Genomic DNA, 25,047 nt, shown 5'->3' with positions numbered 1-25,047 from the left:
AGGTTTTGTTCCCCACACACACCTTTAATTCTGACATTGTGCTATCACTTAGACAAATCAGTGGCTCACGAGCCACCTCTGGCACATTAACGTGAATGCAACTGCTCGCCAATTTTCAAAGTGAAGTGCAGGTGCAAACTAAGGCTCGGTCTATATTAGCACAGCACTGCTGTTACGGCTCCATCAGCAAGCCTTTCTGTGGTGGCACGTGTCTAGGAAAAAGCACTGGAATACAAAGCTTTTATGGCTCGGTAAACAAAGCTACTAGTACCGAGGTATGCTGTAGCGGCTGCAACACCTCTGTATTTTATTCTCTACTGGCAAAGCTTCCAAGTGCAATCGTCGTCTAAGTTCTTGCGCTTATCTCTTATCCTTGTAGCAAACCAATTTTTGTATTATGTGTTTCTGACCACCGCAGTGAAGATCTCAAATCATTCTTAGTTGTAGCTGTAACAATACTTTACATATGCGATTAACTCTCATATAATAAAGCTTTGAAATATATTTCAATTTCTTGATCAGAAGAAGGTTTCACTGTTAGCTCCAAGAGGTCTCTGCTCTGCACACTCCACTGGAACATCAACTACATTTTAAAATGCAGGAACTGGGCTAACAGCTTCTACAGAATCCTAGCCAAGCCCAGTCACATCTTCAGTACGCTACACAGTAAAGCTTGCCGCTCACGTGTAAGATATGGCCCGTATTATTTATGCTTATTACAAATTTGGTAAGAATCCCACTTGAGAGGTAGTGTTCAGATTTATAAGTACACCTAAAACAGCTGAAGTTGTTAATTTACAATGATTTACTGAGTTTACTCGGTTGTAGCACTGAAATCTGCTGCTGTGAAGTAGTACTTCAGAGCACCTGAAGACTTGTGGAGAACTTATTTGTATTTTATAGTAACCCGTGATACTCCAGAGCCAACTGCAGAACTCTTGGATAGCCCACAGAGCTACAACAACGACAACAACAGAAAATATTGCAGAAGTTAGCCAAGTCAGGTGTATAAGAGTTAATGGACTCCTGCATGTCACCTTTTAGATCTTTTGTCTCTCGGATCCCGATAGACTTCATGGGCCCCAACAGCTGCTCCTGTAGATCCAGTGTATGAATTTATTCCTTATGCAAAAGAAAAAGTAAGTTGAAGGATTGCAGTTACAACACAGAAGTTTCACATTGTGTTTCTTCAAAAAGGTGCAGTGCTTCTTTCAAGAAATAATCTCAAACTAGAAACAAATAAATTTAGAGGGTCACCTGACCTGTAGAATATTTAAAACCAGTACTACTAAATTCCACCCCCCCTCAAAACAGCCGTAATTTTTTTATTCCTAATTTTGAGTCAGAACACATGTTGTTTAGATTATCCAGCACATATCAAATCATGGTCTTTATCTTATTATGGCTTACTGTAAGACAGACATGAGAAGTTGTTCAAGGAGATCGACAGAAAGAGCAACACACTTCATTATCCTGTAACAAGCTCCACAGGAAATAAGTTAGCTGCAGCTGCTCTCTTTATGAGGCTAAAAGTAAGCTACGATTAGTATATACCATCTTTGCAATTCAGCAGAGTCAGAATTGTTGTCTCTGTTTAGTCTGATTAAGTAAACTCGGAAAATGCCCCCTCCCGCCCTTAAATTTAATTATCAAGCAAGTATCTTGCAGCACTGCACCTTTAGTTTAAGTTGATATAACACACAGGTTTTACACGTTATATTAATTCTTTCTAAAGGCCACAAGACAAAACCTTTTCTTTCCAATCAAAAAGTTTAATAATTTAATCTGTATTTAAGACCATATTCTCTTAATAGCTGTCAGGAAAATAGTAAAAATTAATGTCAGCACAATACTCAGATTTGTCTTCAGACAGTTCTGGTCTCAATATTGTACGTGTTATGTCTTGTGAACCTTCTTCGGTACAGAAGGAAATGTTTCCTTCTTCCACTGGTATATGTAACTTCTCATAAATATTCAGTAAAAGAGACACACGAGGCTGGAACACGCAAGCAAATTTAGCTAGCGTCCTGTAGGCTAAATTTTTTCCACCAAAAATTTGTAGCAGACCAAATCATACTAGGTATGCCAGGCACACGAAGATTTTTTTCCTTCCAGAGATGAGTCTTGCATGCAACAAGTACTACCTTCCCTACTTTGAAAAGTCTGGATCCACATGCTGTGGTTTACACTTCCACCTGCTTTAGGACAGCAGTTTTGATTTGGGCCTTGGCTTTTTCCTTGGTTAGTTGACAGACCCAGGGGTCTTAAGAGAGCCAGTGGAAGAAGGTACGAGAGCAAAATTTGCAGAAGCGTGGTTTACTGGAGTTAACATTCAGAACAGAAAAGAGCTGTAAAGGACAGTAATGTAAGAGAGTCAGCGAGATGGGAGATGGTAAACTGCACAGTGAATTCTGCATTTTGTGCAAACGGCTTTGTACGTTACGCAGGCAGTCTTCATAGAAGCTTGAGCAATCAGGTGAAGTTAACCTGTTCTCATGGCTATTTTAAAAATTACGAAATAAGAGTATTCAGAATTAGTTGTATGGTTTATGAATTAGGTTATTAAAGGCGAAGCATCATACTACAATATTCCTTAATGGTTACCAAAACCCTAACCAAATCTTTGTAGGTTGTCCTTCTGATTGTTTTCCATAAAAAACAAACGCGCGCACACAAAAAAAAATCACTGAACATTTCACTTCCCTGAGATTAATTTTTCCATTAAAATTAACAGAAAGCAGGATTGGGAAATGCAATTACATATGAAATGGCATTCTGGGTTGTGGATGATGGGAGGCAGGAAGAGTGGGGTGATGGTTCTAGAGCTACCTAATCCATTACATGTACAGCCTTCAAAGTGCCAAATAAAGAAGGGAAGCAAGGGCCTTTGGAAGCCTACGTATTGTGATGGCACGCACATTTTACACTCTATTATAGTCAGTTCCAAACAAGAATTTCTAGAAAAAGAAAGTCCTTTGAAAGAACAAAAATTCAGTACAGACAGAGTACAAAAGTTTCATGTCAGAAGCCTGCCGTTTCAGACTATTCCTAAGAGCAAGCTGACAACATAGATAGTCACAGCGCTTAAAGAGAATCTTTTACACGTATAGAGTTATTAACTCTATCCCTGCCGAAACCGGGACAGGGATATAAGGTGCTCAAAAGCTAGAGCCCTTCTGATACAAAACTGTGATTTGGGATCACTGGTTGTGGGTTTGTCAGTGGGCTCGCATGTATGGTAGGTAGGCATAATGGAATTATTTGCATTGTAATGGTAGCGCATAGCAGGCAGTCTACAGCGTGTCTACTTATACTCCAGTCTAATGACAACACACTGAAAAGCTAAAACCTTCCCTCACCTTCCTTTAAGATTTGGAACCTGTGACAGAGCCAGACAGGAGCGACAGATGGGCTTGCAGGATCCATAGGGGACTACTACCTCACAAGATCTCACAGGCAACACCGGGGTAAATAAACAGTGGGTTTTTTTCCCTTTAAACGAGTATCAGTGTGGATACTCTTTATGCAACCTGGGTGCTGTACTGACCCCAAACAGTGAAACTGCTAAGCATCAACTGTATCAGTTGGACAGTAACAACTGAGCTAAACTACTGTCCCTTCAGCAATATTAAAACTACACAATGCTGCGCAGAGCTTCTCTTCGGCACTGGAAGCAGTCCAACTGCAGCAGAAGCTAATTTGCCCTGCAAAGGAAAGGATGCCTTGCTGGAAAACGATGACTTCAGCATTAATTGAAAAGGATGCAGAGAGGAAGCTCAGAGTATCATGTACCTGTAGGGCTTCATACATATCCTAAATGAGATTCATACACTACTGCAGCTGGATTAGAAGTCCTTCTGATAGATGGAACCTATTCTGCGGCTTGTACGCTCCCAGTGACCAGGGCACACCACACCTCTGATTAAAGAAAGTAAGTGATTTTCATAATTTGTTAGGTGGCCAAAAGGGTGATCAGGGATATACCATATTGTAGGCTTCCACATTTGTCATCCAGACTTGAATCTAGTAAACGAGTTAGCCATTCGGCTAGAAGCCAGCATAAACACTTTCCCTTGCTATCTCAGGTGACTTGCTACCCTTTGCATTTTAGAAGGATGATTTGATCGGCTGGAGTTGGTTGTCAGGCATTTGTTGACTTCCAGCACAAGTAAAAAGAACGAACTAGGGGAATGTCATGGCCACCATTCCCTTCAGAAGAATACAGAAGAAGAAAACAAATGTAGGGGAAGCACTGGCAGATGCTGCTATTTAAAGACAAAATCTTTTGTTAATAAACTGCAAATTTATTAGAGTGAGACAGCGGTTTAAAAAAAATTTAGCATGGAACTTTGGACTGAATTAGCTTTGAATTCCTGAGTAGAGCTAAACTAGTACTCTGCAGATAAAATATGGTGCTGAAGTTACTAGAAGCTAGAGTTCTACTTGAAATTAAACTCCATTATGGTTGCCCACTTGGAGTTATAAAAGAAACAAGATGAGGAGACAAAGAAATACAGGGGTGCAGAAGGGGAGGGGAGGATTAAGGCAAAAAGCACTAAGATGAAATTTATATTTTTGTCTCTCTTTGCAAGAACGCGACACTGTACAAATCAAAAGTACAGGAATGGTGCCCAATACATGAAACTAACTGCATGTCTCCTGGTGCTTGTATGTTCAAGAACTATGTCTACAAGGTCATTTTTAAAGCCATTTGCACACACTATTAAAAGAGAGAACCCTGGTACCAATAATGAAAGCAGAAGATAAGCTCTGTCCACGAACCCATCAGAAAAGATTTCCTGTGTTCAAGAAAGGTGCACTTCCAGATGCCCTGAGTAACCAGTGGTCAGTCATACAAAACGCATCACTGAAAGATACAGGATGAAAGCCAAAACCAACAGTACTTTGAACTGGTTGAGTAACAGTTAAAATAATTTCTGATTCATTGTGTGAAAGACGGAATTTTTGCTTTTGAAGAGTTTGGGTAAGGAACAAGGAAATTTGAGAACAAATTTAAAGTCTTTTTTATATGAATCCTCCAATTTTTAGTTAAATTTAAAATTAAAAATTGGAGGATTCATATTGATATCAGGATTTAAGTTAGATCACCATAGTGAAAATAGTGATTAAGTGGGAAAAAAATAAATCACAGAGTAAGCGATTCAATCTACAGCACCAGAGTTGAAAACGTGAGGATAGTTCTGTAGAGACGATTGATTTCACGGAGTCTACCTTTAGAGCTGCTGGCATGGATGAAGCTCGGTTTGTTTGGTGGGGGCTGGGGCTGGCTTTTTTTGGCAGTAGTACTGTTGGCATTGACTGGAGATGACTGGAATGAGTTGGAAAGAAAGAGGCCATCTGAAACTGGGCGAGGCTGGCGGGAGGGCTGCTGTGGCTTAAGGGTGGCAGGAGGAAAGTCACCATAAGATTTTCTTGTGCTGGAGTACTTATCCTGACCTGCTAGATTGGAATCCTCCTCCTCATCATCATCATCATTGTATGCAACAAACTTGGCAGTATAAATCGTGTCAGGGGAGAGGACCTGTGTTTTGAGGTAAGAGGTGTTTCGCTGAGGTGGGGGAGGAGGAGCGTTAGATGAAGGGGTTGGGGATGGGAGTTCATATTCCCGTGGAAGCGGAGGTCTGTACAGACCAGGCTCGTCAGGTTCCAGTAATCTTCGTTCTGCTTCATCGTGCTGCCTGCGCCTTTCAGCCTCTAAGCGACTGTAATACTCCTCTTCCTGTCGCCTCTGTAAGTCCAGAGGAAACAGAAACACAGTGGTCAGAAGGACAGACATTTCAATCTAAGAGAGATTTAAGTTTTCCATCACCGAGCTACAAACATATTTTTTTTGTTTCCTTTTCTGGCAATAAGCAGGGCATCTGTATGGACTCATACAAAGAATATTTACTACTATGAAAAAAACGGCAGTCGTTCTCTAACACAGCGTTGCTGTTATTTCCAGATTTACCACTGCTTCTAGTAACTAAGGCAGCCGCCTGTGTGAACTAAAGGCGATTCCAGCATTTATTACTCAAAATGTAACTACAGTTAATAAGGGGTAGATTTACTACAGCTGTAAAGAATCTGTGGGAGAGGGAAATAACTAAAATTAACTACCATCTTAAAAAAGGAACTTTGTAATTTTGCTGCATGCTTATACAATGTAAATTAATCAACAGGGCCGTGGAATAGATGATTCCTAACAAAGCTTCTAGTATAAATACCAGGAAAACTACTTTCTCGTAGAAATCAAATTACAAAGAACTCTTCTAAAACAGACATCAAATAACTTCTTAAAAAACATTTCTAAAAAACAAATTAAAAAAGCTATGCTAATGATATTTATATGAGGCTACTGACCATTTAAAAGGCCGTGAAATATCTTCTATGTATTTTTCCAGTTTAAAAGATTTTTACTGTTTCAAACTAAATAGTATTTAATGCTGTTCAGCTCTTGTCTAAGCCACATTGTAAATTAATACAAGGGTCTATTCAACAGTTTGTTTGATAACGAATTAAAACGTTTATTTGGAAACTGTATGTTACAAAAACCCTTTTGTCTAAATATAGCGTAACTTCTGCTGGGAATACATGACATTTTGAACAACCATCCTTTCTGGTTTTAATCCATGTATTTAAAAAAAATCCACCTTATCTGCTCAACACTGTGAGTCAGTTATCCTAAAAAAATAATAAATAATTCTGATCTTGTTCATCTAGAGCAAAGACATGAAACTCATCTCCTTGTACTACTCTCTAAAACCACCGTAGTGGTCAGATGGTACCGAGTTCTGAGTTGGTAGATGTACGAGTGTCTCAGTCAAGATCTGTCAGTGAAAACTTTCAAGTGTGTGATCCAAATGTCACTTGGCTGTGTCATTGTCAGAAATTAAGAAAGCTTTGGTTGGTTTTTTTGGTTGCCTTTATTTAAAAATATACTGTAGGAAGTTTTTTTTTTTTAAAAAAAAAAAACCAAAAAAACAAACTCTCCTCAGTCCAGATACACCTTCCTCACTTCTCACCTATCACCACCCCCAGCTTAGCTTTCTTCTACCCATCAGCTCATACTGCTTATGGAAAACGGTCTAACAAAGCTTGAAAACAATCTAACAAAACAAATTAACAAAGTGAATATATCCAAGTTATTGTGGGGTTTTTTAAATACATTTGCTCAATCTTCCAAGATGAAATTTCTCTCAACATTAAAAGCTAGCCCTCTTTCTTCACTCTGATGTCAGCGTTACTAACAGGCAAGTCTTCAATCTGAACTGTTCTTTCTCTAGGAAGAAGAGGATCTTAACGAACATGCTAAGAGTCAAATGAGGTGCTTTGTCTGCCAGTTTTGAACACTAAAGCTTCTCAAATTCATGTATAATGTTCTGAAGGAACCTAGGAGCCTGAATTTTTAGAATCTGTTTGATGGCACAGTGACTTATGTACTGAAATTATTTACTTCCTTTCTAGAAACCAATTCCTTTTCCTCCCACTGTCCAAACATAAAAGACAATATGGAGTACTCATCTCCACTGTATTTCATATTTCTCGCTCTCTCTGTATCTGTAACAATTACTGCAAAAATATTTAAATGCTGTCTCTGAGACACAGCAAAACTCAACACCACTAACTCAGTCATTATAACAAAGAAAGTAGGCAAGTCATGTTGGGGGCTGAAGGAAAACAGAAGGTAATTGATTTCTGCCATAACTTTCAGAAAAGGCTCGAAGGCAAGTCCTTGCCACTGCTAAAAACCTTCAGCCAGTAAGCCTACGGTACTCTTTCTGCAATACCGGTCAACTCTGGGCACCACAAATGGGATATCTGTTTAATTACTTTTTGTTTTATGTTGGATAAACTGCAGCCTTGGGCCACGACCATTATCCCTAGGGCTAGCGTGCTTAACCCCTGCTGACCCAACACTGAGCTGCTACTGGCCAGGCTAAAGAGGAGAGGCCTGTAAGAACCCCGGCAGCACTCAGAAGACCACAACCTTTTCTTCAGCCTCTCTCCTGGTCCGCTCCTCCTCTTGCTGTCGGCGCTCTTCTTCCTGCCTGGCCCTGTCTTCTGCTTCTCGTTTGCGCATTTCTTCCAACTGTTGCTGCCGTCTGCGTTCTTCATCCTGTAACTAACAGAGACACATCTTCAATTTTTTTGTCAACTCATGTGGATAAGATGGGTCCAAAAAAAAAAAAACCAAAAAAAGGTAACCCGAGTATTTGCATCTAAAAATAACTCATTCAGTAGAAAATGCTATACTACAGATAAATCAATATAATTTCCAGCTGTTAAGAGTATGCTTTGTTACATTGGTTTCCCTAAAATACCTGGGGGGGGGCAGGGAACAAGCAACCAAAAAAAAAAACCCCAAAGAGATGCACAGAACTACATACCATAAAAGCACAAAACACACAGGGAGACATTCTTAGCAGTCATATATGAACCCCTAGCAGAAGACTGAGGTGACTCACGTTCTAGACAGCTTCAGCAACTATAGTCTCATAGGTACAGTAAAGTGAAATTAAATACTTGGAACCAACAGTCCACAGCTCCAGCAGCCAATTGGTTTTTCATTTTGGATTAGTATTTAAGCACTGGAAAATCATGACTCATTAGTCAAAGGGTCAATCCATTTAAAGTAACAGGCTCATTCAGCAAGTCTGCAAATAGTCTCGGGAGATAAATAAAATCTCCCGCTGTATCTGCAACAGATGTGTTTTGGAAAAAGCAGAGAGGGAGGCAAAGAAATCTTTGACTACTGAGATTAAACAGCTCACGTGAACAACTGATGTCCAACAGACAATACTATTTTATATATGCTTACGATAAACACTGCACAGATAAGAAAACTGAGCGACAATCCAAACTTTGCATGATTCTCTAAAGCAAACAGTATCTAAGCCCTTGAGGGACAGGAATATTCACTGGCACGATAATATTCACAAGTAGAAATTAACTGGACTACGTGCTGTGTTATTTCTGACTGCAGCATATGTTTTAAAGCGATTCCCCCCCAAGATCTTTTGTACTGATTGGTATATCTTGCTATAAGCTGCATGTAACAGGAATACTTCTCTACTCCTGGATGTGTTTTTACAATCCAGTTTCATTTACAGAGAAAGGCCCTTAAGACACAAAGCAATAATGATACAGTAAGAGAAATTTAGTTTTAATAGACTTTGTGAGGGCAAATCTTCATGTAGGTATCTCTCCCCCTCCCCCCCAGGTAATTAACAGGAAATGTGCTTTAAAGCAGATTAGGTTTTCTAAGCAATTTTCCAATCAGCTCTAAACCCAAACTTTTTTGGGGGGACTAATTTTCTGGTCACTATTTCCCCCCACTGTTCATGTAGTATTTGTGTTATGGGTATCTTATGACCTTGTACAACAGGTAATTTTGAAAACGTTTGCCTTCTACGTCTTCAAGCAGCTATACAGACTAATTGAAGTGAAAACACCTCTAATTTGAAGTGTTAAGGACCACTATTTTTGAGCATGAAAGCTAAAGAACAAATTCAATTAGTTTCATTTAGGCAGGAATTTGGCAAATGTATACTAGAGGATGCTATCTCCAAGTAAATTCCCCTTAATTAGGGCTAAAACGTTTGTAATTCCTAACTGAAAATGACATAGAGATCAAGCTCAGTATATACCGTAGAGCAGGAAATAAAGTAGTTAACCAACTCCCTGACTGGATTAAGACCTCTTCTTGTCTTGGTTATTAAAAAGACACTATTTTAGCAAAGGATATAATATTGCTGTCAAAAGGAAAGACAGCTAGTAATTCAAAAGAGTTTACAGCAGAGAAGTAATTTCCTCTTAAAAAAAAAAAAAAAAAGGGCAAAAACTGCACAGTGAAAAAGTGCAGGAAAACTCCTTTACTCTGTCCCAATTGCATTTAGAGAAAAACTCTGAATATGGCAATTACTGATCCCAGGTTATGGCATGGATGGCTTTCTGCTTAGTAGCAAATACTCCTATTCAAATGCACTTAAACAAGAAAATATTTCAAACTAAATTAAAGGTGAAGTTTTATTTTCTTGTGAGCTTAACTAAAGAAAGAAGGGAAAACTGGGCAGGGTGCCCACCTGGGAACTGTTATGAACATCTGAACCATAATAATTGCAAAGACAACTGTATCCAGGTCAGAGGCTATTCTAAACATAATACCTAGTAAAAAGGCCAAAAATTATATGTAAGGCACAAGCGGGAACACAGCAACTATTACAGAGTGACATTTCATTTCTTTATGATTAGTAACTGGTTTCTACTTCAGAGCATTCCCAGCCCAAGGCAGGGAGTGGTGGGATGGTGAGGCACGCCAGAGCGCTTGAAGGCATTTGTGTTTGTGAGTGTGCACAACAGCACCCAGCTCAAACCAAACTCCCTACTTTTCACGACGCTAAGGAAAGCTAGCTTCACGTCCCGTTTCTGGTGAGAGGGTTAGATTCCCAGGTTGAGTATTTGGATTCAGTACTTCTCTATCCAGTTAGTTTTTCCTCTAGTTTAAAAGTCCTGTTTTCATGTGATTACCGTACTTCCAGGGTTTCTCCAAAGCAGCACGTGTTTATATTGTAACAGGCAGAAACAACTGATCTGTACAGCCAGAGTGATGAAGAGCATTCTCCCAAGCTTAGCGAAGCAGCTAAGCACAAAGCACTAATTCTTTCCCACTGCTTTGTCCCAGCTCTACTGAAAGTGCCAACAGTTTGCTCAGCCACACGACTCTGTCCCCCTATTGCCAACATATGCTTGCAGCACTATTCCTACCTAGGAGCGGGCAAGAAAGGCCACCTTTCTTCTGAGCTATTGCTCCTCGTAACGGATCAGCCCATCAGCTCCTTATCAGAAATGTTAAGATATTCACGGGACTGGCAGGCACCCAAGAAGTCTCAGATTCCAGACAAAATTCGTTTCTCCGAGCACTGCTTAGAATGCTTTAAAAGAAGTTCCAGAAGAACTTTAAATTTGTACCTATTTATTTATGACCACTAAAGCTGGGTCAGATCTGTTGGTGGCCCAGGGAATTTAAAAAGACAAGCAGTAGCCAGTTGACAATTCACGCATTAAGTAATCATCACCTTTCACCAGCCTTTTAATTAGCAGAACAGCTATCACCAATGCTCACGTTAGACATACATAAAAAAGCATGGAGCATTCCAAAGTGTATTCCCCCCCCCCCCCTAGAAACTATGAAGTAATTTGAGTGCATGAAGTGGTATAGGATAGATGCAACTATGCCCAGAAAGTCATGTGAACAGTATGAAAATGATGAAATTGGGAAAAAGAGGTATTTGCTGGGTATAGCGTTCAACATCATCTATTTCAGAATTAGCTTGCTTTCTTTTTTTAGAGCTAAGTTTATGAACATCATAAATCCTCGACTGATTCAGGCCATGGATCCATCTAGCGCAGTATTCTGTCTCTGACCATGACAAGAGCAGCTGCACAGGAGCCTGGCCATTTCTTCTAGTATTTCCCCAGCATTCAGCATGGTACTAGAGATGTCAGCTGGTACAGCCTTGTGTAATCCTTTGTTTACAGGCATGACGTCTGTGAATTTGTCTAATCCACTTCTAAAGCTGCCGATACTGTCTGCCTTCACAACCTTCCTGTCGCAGAAAGATCCAGAAGTTTACGGCCTGCTTGGCAAAGTACTGCATCTGTCCAGTCTCAGCTCCAGGGACCAAGGCTTAAGCAAAAAAATATAGGAGCAGTAATAAGACAAAAATATTGATGGATACTAAGTCTGAAAAATCCATGACTCCTGGCTTGTCCATTAATTCAGAAGGCTGACACACTTCACCTGTTTCCCCGCTGTCAACTGCTTAACACTAATGTACCACACAGATACACTGAACCGAACTGAAGACAGAGTAAGTTATCTGAAGTATGCATTTTGAAAGATGACTTTTTAAAAAATAAAGCAGTGCTGAATATCCAAATTTATATGTTTAACAGTCATGTTTACAGTTTTTTCCAGCAGCACAAATTAATTATACTAACAGGACTTGCAAGCATTACCCTTCTTTCAAACTGGTATACTAATGATACAGAAATACACTTTGAAGGGGATATATTTCTTCTCTAGAAGACTACAGAACTCTTTATTTCCATGTACCCATTTCCAACGAGAGCAATAAAATACAGAATTAGTTAAGAGTCATAGCACTTACTGCCGCAATTTGAAAGCCTGTCATGTTTTTAGATGCAAGAGAATGGTATTAACCAATTGAAACTGAAATTACATGGTAACTTAATAATTGCATGTTTATGTGACCTACTTGGAAATATTAGTTCAGAAGTAATTTCTGAGTTTACAATCCATTTTTACTTTAATGAGAAAATTGTAACACCTGTAAACAGTAGGGTTTCAGCATGTGCTGAATTAGGCTCTCAGGACAATTTCACTTCAGATTGGAAAGGAATGGTGTTGCTAGAGCTCTTCTAAAACCTGCAGGCGTGGGGAAGGGAAGGGAGGAAATCTTACCTCACAGCTTGTTCATTCAAAGTGCTTAGTAAGATTTTATAAACACGATTGCACAAAACATCAAATACACAGTTTTATATTAGACCACTGCTACAACAAACAAATCAAGCCTGCAAGCAGAACACAACATCTGAAAGGAAGGAAACACAGGGAAAGGAGTCACCACATCTGGAAACATTCAAATGCATGCTTACAGTTAACTTACTGCTTATTGTATCACAATGATTTTTGAACACCCAAAGATGCCAAATCATCATCCAAAACACATAGGGTGGTTGTTAATAATATCAGGAATTGAAATGGGAAAGAGATATTGAAGAGAAAGAAACAAACATACCAAATCTAGAACAGAGATTGCTGGCACAGCAGTCTGCTGCAGGTAGTAAGAAAGGGGGAAAAAAGAAAGATGCACAGTGAAAATAAAGATAGGTTAGACTTGTGCCATTTCAAAAGCATTTTCTTTTATTTGTTAAGTCAGCTGCTTTAGAACGAGGAACTGAATTGACATAATCCTGAAATACAGAAATGAAAACAATCAAATAATCCGAAATTTTTATCAGTTTGACTCATTCAAAACCTCGGTATTTCTCCAGAGATGCTACTTATTGCATCTCTAGTAGTACAAAGAGTGAAACGTAACCAAAATGCAAACATTACTTCAGTTCAAGACAACTGTTATTTTTTAGTTTCAAGATGTTCCAAAATGCTGGAAGAACTTTACGTACAAATAGTATTTTAAATCCAGCACTTGCAGAGAGGACTGATATAATGTTATGCAATACAACTGGCTTTCTATTAATGACACATGGCTTTTTTAGCCTTGCTACAGTAAAATTTTAAAGACACTGTTTGTTAAAATGGCAGTTTTCCATGGATTTTTTGTGCCCATAGGTAACTGCCTATGTGCTACAAATTACATGTTAGCGATGCTGGGCTTTAACGCAACCTGTTTGCCAAAGATATGATTAGCTTTTCCTTTCTTCAGTTTCTTCCAAGTTTGAGGTATCTATTGTTTTACACAGTAATAAAGTTAGCCACAAGAAAAAAGGAAAGCAATGCAGACTGCAGTAAATATGAGAAGAGTAAGTTTAGGAAATCAAGCTGCCAAAACAATCCTGAACTCAAGTATTACTCAAGCTGATAGCTATTTCTGAATGTCAAAATAAGCACGTGCAAACATTTCTCAAGAATTAAAAATTGCTTATCACAGAATTAAGTCAACTTTCTAAGATAAACAAACAGAATCCTGACACTCAGCATATTACAGAGCTAGTTTTTAAGCCCGTCAAAGCATAGCTATTGGTATGTAACTTTGGTATCCGTGCTATTATTCAGAAAAGAAAAACAAATTTTCCTATAGAAATTGTTTCCCAGTAACAATAGATTTAACAGATTCTGAGAGACAACAGCCACCAACAGGGTGATAAAACCTTCATCGTACTATTCAGTTGTATTATCTTATTAGATATATTACGAGTTTTCACAGTACTGAAGCTAAGGTAAGCAATCCTTGTCAGATACTGATTAAACTGGACACCACGTAAAATCCAGGTATGTATGAGCTGGAGCCCTAGACAGGGTGTATCCAAAACTACGTGGCTCAGCCTAATGCTTCCCCGCAGCACTGTTGGGATCACCACTGAGGTGGTGGTAAAGGTAGAGGTAGCAGCTGCCTTATGCCCCAGCCTCTACTGGAAAAGACCAGCAAAGTGGAACCTCAGTTCAGTTCACTGTTCCCTGGAAACAGCATGCATTCAGTGTCTATGTTGAGGTCCAAGACTATAAAAAACACTTAGAAATAAATAAAGGGGGGGAGGGGGAGGAATCACACTGTTTTTTGTTCCTGATTCTCCTAGAGACTTTCATAATTTCGAATGTTTTTGCTTACCTTCCTGTAAGCAAATTCCTGCCATATTTAACCTTCTAATCCTACTCCAGCTATAGGGCAAAATTGCTTTATCCAAAGGGAATTTCTTTCCCCACAACCAGAAAAGTAAATGTGACTGCCAGCCTGGATTCTATAATAGGTATCTATGATACTTTCATAGTACATCACTTAACTGGTGAAGCCACTGTAAGTTAGCAACTTTAAAGTTCAAGGTATTTAAGAAAGCTTCATCCTCCTTTACCCTATAAGAACATGAAAATACCCACCAAGATACACATTTACAATACTTTTGTCTAGAAAGGATTATCCCCTTTTACCCTTGCTCTTCTTTCTGCCTCCAGTCGCTGCATGATGAGCATAGTATCCACATCATCATCCTCCTCTTCATCATCATCTTCATCCTTTTGCTTTGATTCTTGAAGTCGCTTTTGGAACTGCCACTCAAGCATGAGTTTGCGCAGGCGGTCATTTTCTTCCGCTGTACGATCAGGCTTGTTCTGAAGTTCCTGAATCTCTTTACTCAGCATGTCCACGATGTGCATCTGTTGCTGCTTCTCCAGTTTCTCCTTAGCATCCCGTTTCCAGGGATCTGGAGAGAGGCTGTCACTAGAGGACAGTTCTTCCTTGCTGATAGTAATGTACTGCAGATCTCGCCGCTCAATAGTCCGAGGCTGCTGTTGGGGCTGCAACTCTCGAATGACTGTTTCTTGAGACCTCTGCAAAGTTGAAGGTTTTTCTGATTTCACTTGTTGAAGGGAAACAGGGGGAACCACAGGCTGAGCAGGAATTAGTGGTTGAGAACGCATTTGACCCAGTTTTCTCTCCTGCTCACGACGTTTCCTTTCTCGTTCTTCTTCCAAACGGGCCTTTTCCTTTTCATACCACCTCTGATGCTCTTCTCTTTTTTTACGCTCAGCAGCGGCTACCTGGGAAGATGCTTGTGCTCCTATCTGATTTGGAGGAGGAGGGGGAGGCAGAGGCAAATCCATTTGTAGTTCATCAAATTCAGCTGCATAATGCACTGGAGGAGGCGGCGGTGGAGGGGGAAGATCTGTTCTGATGGGCTGGGAAACGGCCACTGGAGTTGGCTGGCTAGTAGCTGGAGTTTTCCAACGGCCAGGTCCACTTTTAGTTAAACAAGAACCAGGCGAGACTGGTTTGGATGAATGGTTCAGGTGTTCTTGGCTAGATGTGCTAGAATCCACAGATGAATTCATCCACTGATCGCTGTCTGACTTCCGATCAATGTACTCTACATCCTTCCGTATAACAACTTCCAAACGATTCCTCTCTGGCTGGAAAACTTTATCTCGGAGTTCTTCCTGGGAACGAGCCACACGCTGGAAAAATTAAACAAGGCATGTATTTCATAGTCCATCTATATTAAAACATACTTGAAAAATGGCTCACAAACTGCATTCTTATGACTGAAGGTAATTACTTTTAGTGAATTTCAGCATTTCCATGCCCAGTAAGTTTCCTAAAGCCAACAATAAAATATTCTTCTCAGTCTTTTTAACTCATTCAAGTCATGGAAGACTTTGCAACCTTTGAAATGCCTGGAAACCTGGACTGCGAGGAAGGATGAATGCAAAATGGAGCTTAAGCTGAAAACCTCCCCCGCTCGCACAATTTCTCAGGACTATCCCTGACACCCCTTCCCCCACATGTGAGCACGAGAGTCCTGGCAGCTTGGAACAGCAGCTCAGGCATACCAGCTCTGCCATTCAGCCTTCAGCTGGCTCGATTGAATATTTTTCCTATTGGGAAGGCAAACAGAAGGGCTGCTGAGGAAGAGACAAGGGAGCTGCTGCCCACCCCCATCCATTAACAGGCAAGATGACCCGCAGGAAGCTCTCATTACTATAGCACTGCTCACAGGTATGGGATCTGGGCAGTCAGGTCTAATTCTACCTGCTCTTGGGGCACGGGTGTATTAGTCTGCGTTTTTGTCACTTTTTTAGCGTGTCAAACACCAAGTCACTTTTTTTATACAAGCTCAGGGTCTCACTGCACTGTACAACCTCCTGAAAAGGAATACTGGGCCATAAATTAGGCTTATCGAATGTGTTAATGATTTTCTTGAAGCAAATATTCATACTTTGAATGTTAGGAACTACTAAGCACCGAATACATAACGTACCAATTATCAACAACTGAGAGAAGACTAACAAAGCAAACTCCTTTTCTTTTTCCTCCATCAATGACCTTAAGCATGACCTCTAAAGAATGCCTTCTTTGAGATGAACAAGTGTATTTTTTATGCTCTATTAGTCCAGCAGAACTGAACACACAGCTATTTGTGTTAGATTTGCTGTAAAGATGCACCTAGCCAAACAGTTTGCTAATGCCTTCAGAACAGAAAACAGGCATTTCACATCGGTCAGTAGCTTACGGCAGCTTTTTTTTACAAGCCCAGTTCTCACTGTAAAGATTAAAAGGATATTTTTTTATGTTTTTAAAAAGTCTATTTTCCTCTAATTTTCAACTTAAAAGAACTATTGTATGGCAGCAAAAAATTGTGTACACTTTCAATGCCTGTAAGGAGCTAAAGCTTCTAGCCGTTTGCTTTATGAAAACGCTTTTCTGCACAGCATTCAGCCTTAAGACCATAGCTCAAATTCGGTACCTGTCAACAGCTTTAACAGATGGGGTTCATCTCACCAGTTTTAACCACCTCATCTAAGCTACTCACTCAAGCTTGTCTTTAAGCAGGGGAGAGATGCATGTCCAGGCAGCAATTCATCCCATTAAGACAAATGGGTAGGAACCATTCTCTGCAGGTACTAGCCTCCCCCTGTCCCATCACTGACAGAGACAGCCTAGATGATAACTATGCAGCTAAGATTAGGCAAGATGAAATCACAAAACATGAAGGAGTTAAGCATGGAAGTTCAGCAAAATATTTCCATAACTATATGCCACAGTCATTTAACTTGCAGCATTCTCCTTCAAAATTTTTTTTTTATATATACACCCACCCACCCACCCATCCTACTTTGGGTATAACATCTATTTTCTTAACAGCTGAAATAATTAGGATTTGATATCTGTAATACTGAAAAAAAAAAGCACTAAGCTTTTATTCAATTGAGTTTCTACTGAATTCACTTGCTGATACACGTGTGAGTAATCAATAATCAATCCTTACTTTGCTTCTATGACACTATCTCAAGATAATTTACATGACACTGCTCTTCCGAAAGTAAAACATACTGAGCCTGGTGTAAGGCTCTGCTTTTATCACAAATTAAGAAATAGCCAAAAAAAAAAGTTTTATCTCTGTATTTTTAAGTCTCTGGTGGATTAGAGAAAAAGATGATCCAGTGACTGGATTTAGTAGATCTAGATTTAATTTCCTGTATAGATTTGAGTAAAGTCCTCATTTACAAAGAGCAGAACAACATTATTTTTTGAATTTATAAAGGTACAGTGGGGGTAAATTCATTTCAGGTCAAGAAGCATCTGCACTTTGATAACAGATACAACTGGAATTTATTTATTTATTTAAACTGAGAGCAGGGAATGTGTTTCAGTGAAGACCTTGGATAGGTCTCAAAGTACTGTTTTATTTCATTTTTAGTACTTTACTTTGTCACTTAAACAATGGACCCCGCAGGCAAAGAGATTTTTCCATGTAAACCTTCTTGGAAGAGTGAAAGATTTAGTTTGCTTTTCAGAAAACCACAGAACATTTTACAAGACAAACCCTACTACCACCTACACCCCATTACCTCTAACGGGGGATTAAAACATTCCAGATAACAGGTCTGCAGAACATAACAACATAAATTCGTGGCGGGGGGGGGGGGAGAGTAGGGTTTCTGAACCCAAGCCAATCTTGGCAGAAGTACAGTTGTTCCCCCCTGCCCCGCCCCTCCCCCGTGGTACAGTTTGTCCTCAACAGCTCAGAGATTATAGAGAGTTGACTGTTCTGCAAAAATGTCTCCAGCAGTCTGGGAGTGGGAAGCAAGCAGTTTCTTTCTGTTTTTTTTCTTATATTGAAAGAAATTACTTCTCACCTGCATTGTAGTATTGATCGAATGATTACTTTCTGCCTGGACCTGTGGTTTTTCTTCGTAATTTGGCCACTGACTCTGAGCTGGACCCATTCGGTCCTGGGACTTTGAAGCTGGGAATGTGAAATATTCTCTAGTATAGGTCTGTGTTGGGATGGGATAAGCTTCAGGTCGCGGGGGCAGAGTCTGTTCCTGAAAAAGGTAGAAAGAACGTAAGATAGAACTTTCTAATCACACATATCTGTACGGAATATTATTCTAAACATGCATTTTCCAAATGTTTTCTTTTGGCTCATAAGAGCATTATTTGCTGGAACAGGAGATAAAAAGGTTGTCTAGTGTCAAATGTAATTGTGGTTATGACTCGTGGTTTTATGGTCTGAAAACAAAGTACGCAATATTGTACAAACCTAAGAAATCACAAAGACAACTTCATGAACAAAATTTAATAAAATCACTCAAAGCTGTCTCAATCTTTCATTTGCTGTAATAAGCAAAACCCCCACCCAATCACTAGCACCAGCATTATGTTCAAATAGTTAAGACACTGGTTTGACTCAAGCACAGTGACGCTATTGATAGCTAAGGAAAGTTTAATAGCCAGCACTTTGCTTGCCACTTCTGACCTCTGTACAAAGATTTCCAGTAGAGACTGAGGTTATTTTGGTGGTAGTTCCAGATGCGTAAGCATTCTTTCCCCCGGGGCTTGGAGGCTGATCTGTTGGAAAGTTAAAGGAAGCATTTACATGACTGTTAATAATAATTTACATAACTTCATAAAATAATAGTATTCACAAAATAACTATGATTTTTCCTTTGAACAGTTCTAACAGGAGGCTTGCTCCAAATGTCACTGTTACGTTGGCATTTTAAACTTTATGCATTTTTAAAAACACTCATCCCCTTTTTGAATTCAACAGCCTCTAAAACTAGTGGAGGAGGCACCTACCCCTAAAAGAAGGATAATCTTACTTACTTGCTACATTGGGACTGGAGCGATGATCGGCTCTGTTCTTCATTAATCTATCATCCCCTGGCAGCTTCTTTGGTTCACTGTACTCCGTCCACGGCAGCTGAGGGCTCTCGGGTGACCCATTTTGAGTGGAGTTATTATACAGCTCAAAACCTTCACTCTTTGGTCGGGGTTTACCTGAGCCACGGCGGTCAGAAACTGTAACAGTTGGATATGTATTTTCCCCCTTCCACTTATATTAACTACTGTCTAGCATGTTCTTTTTCAAACCAGAGCTACCTTGCATTTATAATTAAAAATGAGTTCCCAGTAAAGCAAATGCTAGATTTTAAAATCTTTACTTCTTCAGATACACAATCCCACTCTTCTATCAACTATACAGGATTCCTTTGATCTGTATGCTTCAAAAGAGCTTTTGAAAAGGTACCACAATATTTGGAAAAGCCAAACATGCTTTACTGAAAAGTCTCTTGCTGACTCTCAAGAAGCATATGGCATCTGGGATGGTGTTGTAAACTGTGATAATAAGGATTTATTCTTTTAACCCATTCTTTTCTATACTGTAGTACTACCCTGTATGTAGAAAAGGTCTTCCTTTACAAAATTATTTCCTTTACAACATTATTTTACATAAGACTTAAATATGTCTTTTGCTAGTTCACTGAAGTGGGATGATAAAATATAACATTGGAGAAACATCCAAGAACTTCTTACGATCAGACACAGAAACTTAAGAAGATACATTTCAGTATTTCTAGTTTAAAAAAAAAGGAAGGAAAAAAAAAGAATTCAATGGGAAAACATGTTCCAGGGGCCTCTAGTTATTTCTCTCTTAGTAACTGCATTGCACTCTTTGGTTACAAGGAAGTCATATTCTGAGAGGAGGAGAGAAGCTTTTATGAAAGGGATTAAAAAAGCCTTTAAGTTTAACACCCTTTGTATTAATTATATTCCATTTGTTAAAATAAAAAATTACTTCAAACCAGAACTGTGTTTAAATGCATCATTTAATTTTTTAAAAGGTACATATGCAGAGCATCTATTAATGATTAGACTAGCATAATGTCAAACAATATTTAAAAACAGATGAACTTTTGATAGGAAAGGAAATGCTTCGTTTCTGTGCAATTCTGTTTCTTTTCTGATTTAATGTTTTGGCAATATTTGGCAAGCTACTGTGAAGTATTATATTTTCTGCGTTCTAAGACTTATAAAACTGTTATCAACATAAATAATATTAGCATTTTTACCTCTTTGCATCATTGGGGATGGCTGATTAAGCAGGGTTGCCAGGCCATGGTAAATTGCTCCTTGCTTTGCTACTTCTAGTGTTACTACAGAACCTGTCCTAGTCATAAGTTCTGCTGCCCTGCAATAAAAGCCAAAGCAAATAAAACAAAATAAAATTAGGCGTTGTATTGCTTAGTTCTCCTTATTATCAGTTTGTATGTCATGATTGCTCACGTTTATTCTAGTAATCTTTTGTTTGACAAAACACTCCTTCTGATTAGTACTTAAAAATCACTTTGAAAAAAATTAGATGATGATGACTAGACGATACGCTTGTTAAACAGACAACACCTACAAGCAAGTACTATTTCCAATTTCTGCAGTTAAAGGTCAGATTTAAAATTAGAGCTAAATAAAGTTTGCTCAAAACTAAAGTCCAAACATGTAATACAATCTCTTCTATATAGATAACCCGTATCATATACAGAAAATACTACGCGAACAGTTGAACTTGTTACTAAGGTTATTCATAGGCAGTTATAAAAAGCCCAGACAAAACCCAACATGTAAAAAACCCACAAAACCACAAACAAAAAGCAACACACCAAACCCAAACCAAAAAACGAGCTTCAGCCCTTTTCAGTACATTATTACTCTAGCATTTTCTTCACGTAAAGACACCCAAGGAAAGCATTCCGTACCTTTCCTGGGACAAGCCCACCAAACTTCGACCATCCACACTGAGCAACTGATCCCCTGCAGCCAGACGACCATCCTACATACATATTCAAGAGAGAAGAAAATTCATACACCAGCGGTTACACGGTCTAAATTCAAACAATTATTCACACGTACTAGTAAACAAAGGATTTAAAAGCATTTCCAAAGGATCTTTCTACCTTGGAACTTCTGATGTTTAAGAATATTACTAACCACATCTGCAGCACCTCCTTTCACAACAGACTTGACATATATTCCAAGTTTGTCTTGACCAGCACCCTACAGAGAAAGAGGCATTAATTTATTCCATTTATACTTGATCTCTTAAGCATTCCACAAGTGTTAATCAGAATTTTACATGGCTAGGCAAACCTCTAAGTTCTCACTACTTTAATATATTCCCAAGCTGGAAAAAAACAATTATACAGAAAAGAGTTACATTCACTTAAAGTCAAAAGAAAATTTTAATATTAGGCCTATTGAACCTGAAAGCATTGTTAGAAGCAAAGAATATTCGGTCTTAATGCAAGCTTGAATAAGAAAGAAAATACATTAATTAAAACTTATACTCTGTAAGTTTGTTCTAATCCCCTTCTAATAAGAAATACTTATTTGCACTTTTACATGCATGTTATTATTGTTTATACCTCTATGTATTATGTTCCAAAAGACTGCACTGTTTCCCTTGCTAATACCCAAATGAAACAAGGTAAATTGCAGATTACAAGAAAAAGGAGTAGAAATGCTTTTTACATTTGTTAGGACTGTAAAGGAGCTAGTGTAAAGGAACAAAGAGTGTCTCTGGTTTTACAGTAAATAAGTAGAGTAGACATTATAATTAATAAGTCTTTTAGAGTTGACAGAGCCAGTATTTAAAAGTCTACTGCAACACCATGCAATTTTGTTCATAAACATCTGCCTCAAAATATTCCGCTAAATTTTGAAAGGACTGTTAACAGTGAACTTACTGCGAGACAACCAACAGGTTCAAGACAAGAGAACATAAGCATCTATTCAAGCCATGCTGTTGCATCATCCACATGCTCCAATTTACAAGACACCACACAGATCAGTCTAAATGTTAGTATCGCAAACCTTGAAATCGTCACTAACAATGTAGGACAATTACTTGTGATTTCGTTATCTACTATGGCAAACCGTGCTGTTTCACTCTGCAAGTCACTTGGAAGAAGAGTGCTAAGTTTTTAATGGAACGTCGTTTTCTAAAATAACCCCCCAAGTTGCTTTGATATTGAATATGCAACTTCTGCCCCCCCTTCTTTTGGCAGCAAAGCATTCATTGCTCCCACCATTCTAATAAAGTAAAATAAAATTCAAGGTGAAGATTATTCAAAAGCTAATGTTATAGATGGGTTTCTAAACAGGTGAAGGACTTAGTTTTTATTCATTAAATCTTGCGTTAATCCCAAATGTTTACTCAAAAGCCACAGAAAAGGAATTACTTCGAGTCCCATGATTCCAGATTAACATTCTACATGTCCAAATTTTTCATAATTGCTGAAGTCGTACTTAAAAAAAAGAAAAAATATGCAATAAATAACTGAAGTAAGGACACTTTCTTTGTCTGGAAAGAATATAAGGGCAATTTTTAAAGAAGTTTAGTTACTTTTGTTTGTTTTAAAGGGCTCTAAAGAAACATCAAGGTAACTGCAGAATATTTTTAACTTTATACCAGAAAAATCGGTTAAAGTTATGAGAGATACAAGTCAGAAGACAGCTAGATAAATAGAATGAAAAACAAAACCATGCTTCACAAATCTCCTTTTTTCCCCAAGCAACTGAGAAGCACAGGGGGAAGGATGATCTGGTTGACAGAACACCTAGACTTCCAGGACACATGTGGCAAGATCTCTTACCAGGAGTTCTTCAAGACTTGAAGGTGACATGGCATAAGAAGGAACTTGTCCTTGTATATTAATAACTGGTTCAACAATGGATAGGAAGTTACTCATTTTCGTAAGAAATAGAAGTTATCAGAGAAGCCCTGAATGAATGTGCTGTTCACCATGCGCATAAGTGTTCCAGAAAAAGGGCAAACAATAACATAACTAAATTTGCCATATAGGAAATCTATCAGGTAAGTTAAAACCAAGGGTTGGAGAAGGATCACATGATGCTGAACACTGGAACAATAATGGGGGGAAAGAGTATTTCATTGGTCCAAATGTGAAGTAATGCTCCAGCCTTGTAAGGGACTGGTCCCCACCAGGGCACTGTTGGAAGAACCAGTTACTACCTCCCCTTGTTGGGAACTGAAAATTAAGATGATTGGGTTTATATACTCTGAAGCCACTTGGGATTGATGTTGCTTTTATTCAGTCCTAACTTCAAAGGATGCTAGCAAGAATCTCATCCCCCTTGGGTCCAGTGAATCAAAGATCTGCCTAATACAGTCAAAGATTAGGTAAAAACCAGCAAGCCTTTGGAAGAGCATGGCCACTTTAAACAGTGCACATATTACAATTTTGGGATTGTGACTTTGGTACTCATAAATTACATTAGACACACTATATCCACACATATCACCTTTCTTATGGTTGATTATGATTGTTACTGCACATTAAATGAAGTCAAAACCTTCTGTTTAAGCCCATGATATATGCACTGGTTTGCAGATAGCGATGAGATAAACATTTGCAATTGCAGAAAGATCCATATAATACTTTCTAAACTGGGTTTAACTCCTCAAGAAAGATCTTTTTAGTCACTGTTTTCAGAGCCGGCTTCACATATCAGCTCAAATATCTGGAAGCCAACAGAACTAATAGAAAAGAACAAACAAAACAGAAACCACCATGGTCACCAAACATCTAAAAAGGTTCACACTTAGAAAACTGTTTATAATTCTGATTAGTCTGAGGCTCAGAGGATAAGAAGGATGATCAGAAACATGGAATAGCTTCCTTGAGAGAACCAACTAAATAGACGTGGACTCCTCAGCTTAGCAACAATCAAGGAAGTGAAGGTCTATGGGATTATGAGTGGCACAGATTGGATTATTTATCATCTCTCTAATCAGCCAACAGACAAAGCTTTCTTATTCATGCTATCAGCTAGCATATTTTAAAAAGTAAAAAAAAACCCCAAAAACAAAAAAGAGAACATTTTCCATAGGATTTCATAATTAAACTGGGAAACTGCCAGGAACAAGACTGCTGTAGATGCCAAAGTGTAAACATGCACAAAAAAGATCACAGATTCATGGTATGGCCCTTCAAGGGCTTTCAGAAAAAATGATACAGATATAATACATTCTGAAGGAAATCCTGAAATTACAGAAAGCTAGAAACTAGGAGGAACCATCTTACACTTGTTTTGTTATGTTCCTTGGCTAAATACCCCACAGCTGGAGGATACCAGATCAGACGGATTTTTACTCTGAGTGTAACTGTTCTTATACTCTAAGCCTTACAGTAATTTTTCATTACGATTTGAAGGAGTTGACATTTTACTCTTTGTTCCTTCTTTTTTAACGTTTTTATGAAGCCTATACAGTTTGTCAATCCCTTTCCTGTTCTTTTAAGAGAAGTTACGAGCAGATGTGTTAGCTCCAAGTCATCTCACTTAATACAAAACTGATGAATTTTGAAAGCATAAAAAATGATTTTAAAATAAATCTCCATTCAGATGACATAAAAAATCTTTATCAGCTACCACATCTACTCACATATTATTAGGACAAATGAGTTCCTTCTCTGCCTACTTCACA

At 38.7% G+C, this 25,047-nt stretch overlaps 1 protein-coding gene across 21 annotated transcripts in view; it reads right to left on the bottom strand.

The window, feature by feature from the left end:
* AFDN (afadin, adherens junction formation factor) overlaps positions 1-25,047 on the bottom strand; it is a 135,725-nt gene that overhangs the window by 2,299 nt on the left and 108,379 nt on the right. For 6 of the 21 annotated variants that reach the window (XM_076334010.1, XM_076334012.1, XM_076334017.1 and 3 more), the window contains 10 exons: positions 21,531-21,596; positions 21,299-21,372; positions 20,618-20,736; positions 19,371-19,565; positions 19,021-19,112; positions 18,398-18,586; positions 14,693-15,715; positions 7,991-8,125; positions 5,458-5,749; positions 1,038-1,122 (listed from right to left, as the gene is read on the bottom strand). In XM_076334010.1, the coding sequence (XP_076190125.1) occupies positions 1,038-1,122; positions 5,458-5,749; positions 7,991-8,125; positions 14,693-15,715; positions 18,398-18,586; positions 19,021-19,112; positions 19,371-19,565; positions 20,618-20,736; positions 21,299-21,372; positions 21,531-21,596 (2,270 nt within the window). Of the gene's footprint in view, positions 1-1,037; positions 1,123-5,232; positions 5,750-7,990; positions 8,126-12,380; positions 12,452-12,824; positions 12,861-14,692; positions 15,716-18,397; positions 18,587-19,020; positions 19,113-19,370; positions 19,566-20,617; positions 20,737-21,298; positions 21,373-21,530; positions 21,597-25,047 lie in introns of those variants that run through there. The other 15 variants (XM_076334006.1, XM_076334008.1, XM_076334005.1 and 12 more) reach the window with 8 other exon arrangements.

The sequence above is a fragment of the Aptenodytes patagonicus genome, chromosome 3 (assembly GCF_965638725.1).
Source record: "Aptenodytes patagonicus chromosome 3, bAptPat1.pri.cur, whole genome shotgun sequence".
NCBI classification, from domain to species: Eukaryota; Metazoa; Chordata; class Aves; order Sphenisciformes; family Spheniscidae; genus Aptenodytes; species Aptenodytes patagonicus.
This window is presented reverse-complemented; position numbering and strand designations above follow the sequence as displayed.